The sequence below is a fragment of the Gossypium hirsutum genome, chromosome D07 (genome assembly GCF_007990345.1).
Source record: "Gossypium hirsutum isolate 1008001.06 chromosome D07, Gossypium_hirsutum_v2.1, whole genome shotgun sequence".
Taxonomy (NCBI): Eukaryota; Viridiplantae; Streptophyta; class Magnoliopsida; order Malvales; family Malvaceae; genus Gossypium; species Gossypium hirsutum.
Window position 1 is genome coordinate 30,423,873 of NC_053443.1, and position 9,476 is coordinate 30,433,348.

At 35.5% G+C, this 9,476-nt stretch overlaps 1 protein-coding gene and 1 long non-coding RNA gene across 3 annotated transcripts in view; one reads left to right on the forward strand and one right to left on the reverse strand.

The window, feature by feature from the left end:
• Positions 1-4,478, reverse strand: part of LOC107954925 (sterol 3-beta-glucosyltransferase UGT80A2) — a 38,583-nt gene extending 34,105 nt beyond the window's left edge. Inside the window, exons 1-4 of one of the 2 annotated variants that reach the window (XM_041096502.1) lie at positions 3,852-4,478; positions 2,800-2,981; positions 1,082-1,321; positions 133-244 (exon numbers count right to left, since the gene is read on the reverse strand). In XM_041096502.1, coding sequence (XP_040952436.1) covers positions 133-244; positions 1,082-1,321; positions 2,800-2,981; positions 3,852-4,047 — 730 coding nt within the window. In that variant the 5' untranslated portion in view covers positions 4,048-4,478. Of the gene's footprint in view, positions 1-132; positions 245-1,081; positions 1,322-2,799; positions 2,982-3,851 lie in introns of those variants that run through there. The other variant, XM_041096503.1, reaches the window with a different exon arrangement.
• Positions 4,479-7,039: 2,561 nt separating this feature from the next.
• On the forward strand, positions 7,040-8,387 carry LOC121219046 (uncharacterized). The gene is made up of 2 exons (XR_005915598.1): positions 7,040-7,695; positions 7,794-8,387. It is a non-coding gene; the product is annotated as an uncharacterized lncRNA (long non-coding RNA).
• Positions 8,388-9,476: the final 1,089 nt, after the last annotated feature.

Consider the following 9,476-nt stretch of genomic DNA (forward strand, 5'->3'; position numbering starts at 1 on the left):
TATCTATCAATTAGGTAATTTTAAATGCTATTCAAGTCCCTAATTTGAATTAGGAACCGACTAAAAATAATCTTAATAGAATCCCATTAAGGTTACACCAGAAAAACATAAGATAATAAGTTAGATACGTACAACCGGCAAGAACTTTTGGATCTCCACCTAATGGATAGAACTCGAGCCCAGCAGTTAGCACAAACTCTTTGAAATTTGAATGAGTTGCCAATCTTACACGATGACCATATTCCTGCATGCAAAACATCATTTCTCGTGGTAACAATTGAAACAAGCAATAAAGAGGATTGAACTTAAGGCTTTCACATTTCTTATCCATTTCAAGTGAGCAAAAAGCAGTATGAATATAGTTGCCAATATGCAGGGTTTCAAAAAGAACACATACCTATTCTAACAAAATGAAAAACCAGTACTGCTTATAAAACCATGATTTGCACTTATACACCAAAAAAGATTTCAAAAACTTAATCTTATTTCTTAAAATAAAAAATAAAATTAAGTCAGGGCAATGAATTAAGACAGTGGCAGAAAAGAAATTCAGCAAAGCCTAGCACTCCCCAGTTGGTACGCAGCAATATTGATTAGTAAAGGCAAGCAATGCTTTGATCCTCAACAATTACAAGCTACCCTAAATGATCATCACCAAAATCCAACACTTAAGAGTCAATAGACTATAAGCAAATTGCTCATACCAGAGCTGCCTTCTATTGACTAAAATATTTCTTTTATCTCTTTTACCTTAGTCAATGTGAGGACTAAGAAGCATTCCCTTGCTTAGCTTTAAATACTGAGAATCTGATTTTAATATAATTTACATGGTTATATTAATATTTTTTTTTGGTGGGGGCGGGCGCGGGGGGGGGGGGGGGGGGGAACAAGAGTAATAATTCAGTCTTCAACTAACTGGTTTCAAAAGAAAATTGCTCCATTTTTCTAAGCACAAGCATGCTACCAGAAATCGCATGAGATTACAACAAAGTTAATGAATTTAAATGAACAGAAAAATTTATTCACATTAACAAAATAACAAAAATGGAAAGAGGCCCAAATAATAAAACACTATCTCAACCTGGAGGCGTTTGCCAATGGCAATAAATGGCTGCACGTCTCCACGTGTGCCAACTATAAGTATCACTACTTGCAGTGGTGGAATACACTGAATATCTGCTTCAGGTGACTCTTCTTCAGCAACTTCAATATGTTCATCTCTTAATCCACAAGAAAGAACATGGGGATCAACATCTACTGGCACTTCGAACTCCACAGTCCCATCATCTTTCACGGTAGCTATTCTGTTCAACAATTGAAGCTGCACAGATTTATAAATATAATAATATTACCACTTACACAAATCTGAAAAGATCAAGCTTTCACACCATTCAAGAAACCACCCATTATTAAGCTAAACCATTTAGATAGAGATTAATGTATGCCTGTACCTGTGCTAAATGCTAATAATCCTAGCCAGGGATTTAAATAGCGATCACTTTTCAGTCATCACAATTGTGAATGAAGCAGCTGCCATTGAAGTCATGAACTTTTTCAAATTTGCACAATTCTTATAAAATATAATAACAGTTCTGAACATTAAATTTTATTTTTAATGATTTTTAAAGTGCTTATAACATTCTATAATATTTTATTTATATGATTTTTAAAGTGTTCATAACATTCTAATTCATAAAAGTTCCTCAAGTAAGAAGCACAGATGTGGACATGCAGGTTCAGAAAATTATATGAACAACATAACACGGAAACTCACAAAAATTCAGGATACTAGTTACCTTTCATTGGACCTTTCTCATAAGCACCCTTGTGTTTTTTCCCCCTCCAAATAGCCCCCAATGATAAAGCTCCCACTCCCACACAGAATTATACCATTAATTTCATCTGGTAAAATCACCAAAATACCCCAAATTCACACTTAAGGCTTTTTCCTTTTAACTTTATAAGAATGGAACATTACCACAATGGCCTATTTGAAGGAAACAAATAAGAAAAAAATATAAGCACAAGGTGCTATGTCAGAAAGGTCCAAACTACAAAGGGTGTAGATGGAGATTACCCAAAAATAATTAAACAACATTTATTCTAGTCAATAAACATGAACAATCAAATCCTTCAAACTACTGAAGATATCAACTAAGTTTAAAAGTTGAAACCTCCTACATGTAAACTCATCTTTTTCTCCTGGCAAAGTCAACTAAGTTTAAAACCTACTATATACATTCATTTTTTCTCCTTCAAAGATGCAGCCCACTTTTCATAGATGATAAGATGCAAGGACCACTCCACCACATCATTTTCAATTTCTCTAAGTTTTCTGCATTACATCTCTTATCCAATCCCCTCAAACATAGATCAGATCCAAAAAGGCCAAAGGGTGATCATTTTATCTCTTCTTGTGTAACAAGGTATCTAATTCTTTTTGGTAAATGACAGCTGTTTTCATTACCTCCTCAACATATCCACCCCCTGACTGTATGAAATAAAATTTTCCAAAAGCTTTCAAACATATTCAGCAGCACATGCACATTCACATGTCACAAGTACAAGTACAACAACTACACCAAAGGGACCTATGAAAGTGCTTCAAAATCCTTAACCAATGGATGGTTTTGAAACTCCTCTTTAACCGTCAGTTCCTCAATTCTACCCCCAAGAAATTATATGCATCTTTGTATTTACAAGTTCTTAACATAGAATTATATAACTGAGACAATATTAAATCAACCAGCATCAAGCAATCATTCTCTGAAAACATGTAGCATTCAGAAAACTTCGTACCTTCTTTTGGGCAGACATCTTATTGTCAAAAATCTGTGCTGCATCTTCAGCAAGTATGCTCCTATGTCTTGGTGCCTCAGTTTTTGATTTTACCAATTTAGGCTGGCTTGAATCCAACTTTTCAATGTTTGAAGTGCCCACACGCAATGCTCCAACTTCAGAAAAGCTTCGGTGAACAATGCCTGAATGTAGTAAAATATATAAGAAATTTAGGCTTGTACATAACAATTAGAAAGCATATCATAAAATTTAAGCTTAGTTATATAGATTATTCAGGCGAAAGCTTAGAAATAGGACTATGGCTCATGACAGAATTGCAAACTCTTCCCAACAGTTCTTTGTTAATCCTAACTATAAGAACTTACATTTTGTGTACTGTTTAATCCAAATGGAGGCAGGATTTACCAGTTGGGGAAAAATGAAAACTTTCCACTCATTAAAATGAAAATTCTATTTGACGTTCTATTTTCCTTCCAACAAACCACACAACATGCTGAAAGCATAACTTTTCTTCCTACCATTCCTAGTTGCTTTTCCTTTCATTCCCCTTCACTGCTCTCCCAACGAACATAGCATTGATATTTGTGCTACATTCATATCCTTTATGTCTTTTTCTTTATATACAAAATTTATATCATTTACATCAGAAAAGCAATATCCAATAGAAAGGCTTCAAAGTCTAAACTTATAACCCACCAAAGGCACCCAAAATAAACTCTCAAACTTTAAATCCTTTAGATGCGTAAGCCAGTAGTCCATTGTATTGCAGCTAATAAAGAAATGTGGTACCCAATAAATAGCAAATTACACCATCAATTTTAACGACAACATATGAATATTCACCTACGATAATATGTAATTACAATTCCCAAACAATCAAAGTTAAAAGCTTAAAAAGAAATAACAAAACGGAGGAAGTCAAATCTGGTCTAAATTTAAGTCAAACTTGACCGAGCTAATCGTAGAAATGTCCAGAAAGAAATCGTAAAACGCTCGAATTTCGAATTAGATTACTAAAACGAAGAGAAGATCATGAATGGAACTCAACGCACTATAAGGCTCAGCAGCACCGTTATTCAATGCAAAATCAACTCCGGCGCGGGAATTGTCGCCACTGGCGGCTTCCCGGGAGTCTCCGCCACTATCTATCTGTTTAGCATCGACGCATATTTCTAGCTCTTTTTTGACCGGAATATCTACGGAAGAGGAGGAGGAGGAATCATCACGATGCTCCGGCGACGCCGCCATCACCGGCTCCGGAGAGCTCCCTCGGTCGACGCGGCAAACGCCCTGTTCGTTCTCCAGATCTATTCAAATTCGGTGAACCAAGTGTTGGCCGTGATCTGATGATCGTTTGGATAAAAGGAATATTAAATATAATTTTCGGGAAAAAAATGGAGACCTCAAGAGAGAGGTGTGAGCACGTTGGGATCGAAAGCGTGGGGAACGGGTCTGAGACGTAAATATTTGGTTGCGGGGCTGCCTGAGAATAAGACACGTAAGTAAACTGTCTATTTGAAGGGGTATTTTGGTCAATTGATGTCTTCGGAAACCATGTATCTGAGGCGAATAGATTTCGTAATGTCGCCCCTTCGTTAAGTTTTGGTGCGTAAAAGTAAAGTTCCTTCACTCTTTACTTTCTCTTCCTGTTAACTGTAATGCAGAAAGGAGCTTTTAGATACATGAAAAGTATGAGATCCGGCACAAAATATTCTTTATACTCTTTTCTTTAGCCTTTTAGAAATGCTACTTTTATGTCACATGCATCTTTATTTTTTAACCGGAATGAATTGTTATTTGACACGAGTTTAAAGAGTGTTATTCTATCTCTTATCTATGATATTATATAGAAAAGATGATGTAAAAAATTATATAATTAAATAAAACATTAATTTATTTATTTGTAGAAGTAGATAGATTGTTTTTTTTTAATAATTCTGACTGGATTTATATCATATGTAAAAAAGAAAATTGGGCTAATAGCCACTACAATAAGGACTAGAGAAAGAAAATAAATTGGGCTTAAACTAGCCCATCTTGACCAAAATAAACAAAATTTGAAAATAAAGCTAATCCTATACCAGTCAAATCTAGATAGTTGGACACCATTAATTATCGTCTTTTCAAATCCACCATCCAGTCTAGGGGTGTGCAAAATTCGGGTAAAACCGAAAAAATTCGGTTAACCGACCGAATTCGGTTAATCGGTCGGTTAACCGAATTTTTTCGGTCGGGGGTCGGTTAAGAATTTTTTAAATTTTCGGTTAACGGTTAAATCGGTTCGAAACCGGTCGGTTAACCGAATTTTTTCGGGTTAACCGAATTTTGCAGCATAATGGGCCTTAAAGTAAACCCAGCCGGCCAACCCAATTTATTTTTTCTCCTCCAGGCTCCAAGCCCAATAACCAAATATTTTCTCAAGAGCACTCAGGCTCCAAGCCCAATAACCAAACATTTTGCAGGTAGGGTACTTGTAACACTATTTTCAGTCATTTCTCAGTCGGCCATTTCTCATTTCTCAGTCTCAATCTCAGATTTTCAGTCAAATCGGGAAAATTCACCATTTTTGCTGTCCGTTTCTCTTCCAGCACACCAAAACCCAGAGGCTAGGTTTGCTTTCTTCTAACTTCCCTTTGTTTTTTTTTTCCAATTTCTTCAATGGCAGATATATTTTTAATTTAGGGTTTTGTTTTTTTTCCAATTTCTTCACTGGTAACATGCCGTAATGGACGTCCAGTGATTCCACTTTGAAGTTGCTACAAAAAGTCTCTTTTTGTTAAAAATGAATAAAATCTCAGTCGAACATGCACACGTTTCCTTCGTTTCTTTTTAAGTTTTCTACATTTTTCTTCAGTTCTTTCTTCTTTAGTTTTTCTTTTTCTTTCTAAGTTTCAAATCACTGCAAGATTTTTTTACATATTAAATTAATCTATTTAAAGTCTCCAGTGCTTTTCTTCTTCATCCTTTATTGCGTGGGTGACTGAGATCCTTTGCTGAAATTTGCTAATTTATCAAAGATTTAATTATGACCTCGTTTTTATTTAGTTTCTCTATTATTTTAATTTAATGATGGTAATCTAATATGACCTTTGCTGGAATTTGCTGATATTTTTTTATTTGCTTTACTTTAGACATAGATTCTAAGTGATATTTTAAAAATATTACATAAATTGATTTAACAAAATTAAAAGTAGAGATGATATAAATAGTAAAGCATAATTAGCTTTATCAAAATACATTGGATCCAGTGCAAGTATAAATGAAATTTTTCATTAAGATTGATGAGATTTTGTTGTTTAAGATATTAAATTTGGGAATGAAGCAATATTTGAGAAATAAATTTTAAATTGACCACCACTATTCAGTATTCATTATACTTGGACTTTTGTCAACAACCCAAATTAAATTAAACAAAACGTTGTTCACGCTGTAAAACATGGATCGAGAAATGGTCTATTCCTTGTTAAACTTGGATGGTTTTTGGATAGTGTCAAGAGGAATGGTAAGATTAGGATATGCCTCTCATTTCATACTTCCCTGTTGTGTTATGTTTTGTTGCAATATGAAGGATTTGCTGCAATGCTTGTTTAATACGAAAATTCGAACTCAGTTATTCTACTACTTGTTAAGATTAGGATACCTTATGTTACCTGTTGTTGCTTGCCTTGTTAATGGAAGCAGAAATGTTAGTTTATAATTTTTGTGGGGTAATTTGATTTCTGTTAGTTTATAATTTTTGTTTTCTCCATTCATGCAGTAAGGTTAAGTGAATCACTCTACATTGTGAAGGGTGCAGAAGATAATGCCGCATGTGTAGATGAGTTGAATCGGCTTGCTGGGTCTACTGCTTCCAAAAACTCATGTCTTGTTGCCGATTTTCATGAAGCAAAGAAACTAGACATGATAGGAAAGCCAAATGTATGGTATTCTGGAAGAGTCCTCAATAGAAGTATGGACTCAGTGTTATCTGGTCATACAATATACATCGATTCTGATATTTCAGTTGAACTAAATCGGTTAAGTCGGTTAAGTCGGTTAAATCGGTTAAATTGGTTAAGTCGGTTAAATCAGTTAAATCGGTTAAGTCGGTTAAATCGGTTAATTTTTAACCAAAAATAAAAATTATATGATTTTCGGTTAATTCGGTTAACCGACCGGTTTAACCGAAAAAAATTCGGTTCGGTTAAATTTTTTTTAAAAAAATTCGGTTCGGTTAACGGTTAAAAAATTTTGAAGGTCGGTTAATTCGGTTATTACTAATTCGGGTCGGTTAACCGGTCGGTTAACCGAATGCACACCCCTAATCCAGTCATAATGATAGCAGGTTACCAATTTATGCTTTGTCTCTGCTATCTTTTAATGAAAACCTTTCCCTTTCTTCAATCCGGAGGATTTGGCCAGAGATTTCCTACCGTTCTCCGAACCACTTCTGGGATTTTCCTCTCCAGGTAAAAACTTTCTCTTCTTCTAAAAGCCTCCTTTGCTATAGTATGGACATAGATATTCTGTGCTTTAGGGACGAAAGTAAACTCAATCTCCTGAAACCTGTTTTTTAGACTTTGGATATCTGTGATAATTGCTCCAATGACTGATTTATCCGTGAAGAAGCTTTGGCATTTCTTGATAACAGTTTTGGAATCTCCTAAAACTGTTAATTTATTGACTCCCAGTCTAATCCCTAATTTTATTGCCTGTAACCCTGCATATGCCTCTGCTGTGAATGGATCTGCAATGTTGGAGTGAATGACTGCCTGTGATGCAAGAATCTCTCTATTCTCATTCCGTACTATTATACCTGAAGCCGATCTGAACTCCAGACGATCGTAAGCTGCATCAAAATGAATGAAGGTCCATCCCCTTTTGTGTATCTGTTGGAGATTGTTAGATGAATGGAGAGTAAGATTTCTTACTTTTGTTACTGCAAGTTCTGTAATATAGACTCTGATTTTCCTCGCTATTTCTGATCCTGACTTGAGTCTTTTTTCATATACGAGATTATTTCTGCTAAACCAGATGAACCAAAGGCTACAACAGAAAAGTTGAAGCTGTTCTTCATTACCTCGATCAAAAACCCAGGTAAGCCATCCCCACATGTTATTTATACTCTAATTCAGCACCCACGATAAATTTAACTGATTCCAAACTTCCATTGATCTAGGGCACTAAATAAAAATATGCCAGCTATTTTCTTCAGCACAACCGCACCTAGGACAAAGAGTGTTCATCACTACCCTCTTTATTTTGAGGTTGACAAAGGAAGGGATAAAATCCCAAGAAATCCTCCAAATTGTCATCTGAATCTTTGAAGGGATATGTAACTTCCATAATTTATTGTAGAAATTTTTTGTCTCGTTATGTAATAATAAACCATTAGGGTCCAGATTAGAACCATGTAACAGTTTGTAGGCACTCCTCACCGAGAACTCCCCTGTCGGTTCTCCTCACCATACTTGAAGGTCTTCTTTTCCGTCTCCGCAAGAGGGATTTGTAATATTTGCTCTGCAACATCTGGTTGAAAGGTATTTCTTATCAGCTCTGTTTTCCAGCTCCTGCTATTTGGCTCAATTAAATCCGAGACTAATTTAACATTTTCATTATCTTCTTGAATCGTAATTCTGTCAGCTTCGATCCCCGGTATCCATGAATCTCCTCGTATGAAAATTTGATCACCTCTCCCCACCCTCCAACAGCGTCCTTATCAAGAAGTCCTCTCGCAGCCGATATACTTTTCCAGGTAAATGAAGGTAAATTCCCCAACTGAGCTTTGTAGAAATCTGAATTGGGAAAATATTTTGCTTTCAAAACACGGGCCAATAATAAATTTGGATAATTAATAAGACGTCATCCCTGTTTCGCTAATAATGCAACGTTAAATTTAGCAAAATCACGAAAACTGAGACCACCATCTTCTTTTAATAGACATATATCCTTCCTAGTGCACCAGTGGATACCTTTTCTATTAAATCTCTTTTGCCACCAGAAGTTGGCTATTATTCTATCCAAATCAGTACAAAGCGTCTTAGGGAGTAGAAAACAAGCCATCGAGTATGTTGGAATAGCTTGGAGAACTGCCTTAATAAACACTTCCTTTCCTCCTTGTGAGAGATACCTAATACTCCAACTGTCAATTTTTTGCTTAAGTCTGTCCTTCAAATTTTGAAAAGATAATCTCTTTTTTTCCCCACCATACTAGGAAATCCTAGATATCACTCAAAATCATTAGCTCTTCTGACTCCAAGGATCTGTGAAACAACACTCCTTTCACTCTCTTTTGTATTAGTACTGAAGAAAACAGTCGATTTTTCAAAATTCACACATTGCCCAGAACTTGTCTCGTATTCTTGCAGTATATGTTTTAATGAATGTGCTCCCCTATCCATAGCTTCTGCAAATAAAATACAATCAGCTGCAAATAGTAAATGAGAGATAGCTGGCCCTCTTTGACTTGCTTTAACACCTTTAAGAACATTATCCTCTTTTGCTAACCTTATTAGACTTGAGAGTCCTTCTCCACAAATAAGAAATAAAAATGGACTTAGAGGATCCCCTTGCCTAAGACCTCTCGATGGGAGAAACGTTTGACCAATATTTCCATTGAAACTCACAGAGTATGAGACTGAAGAGACACAATTCAGTACTAAATCAACCCATCCTGGGTCAAAACTCAATTTTTCCAT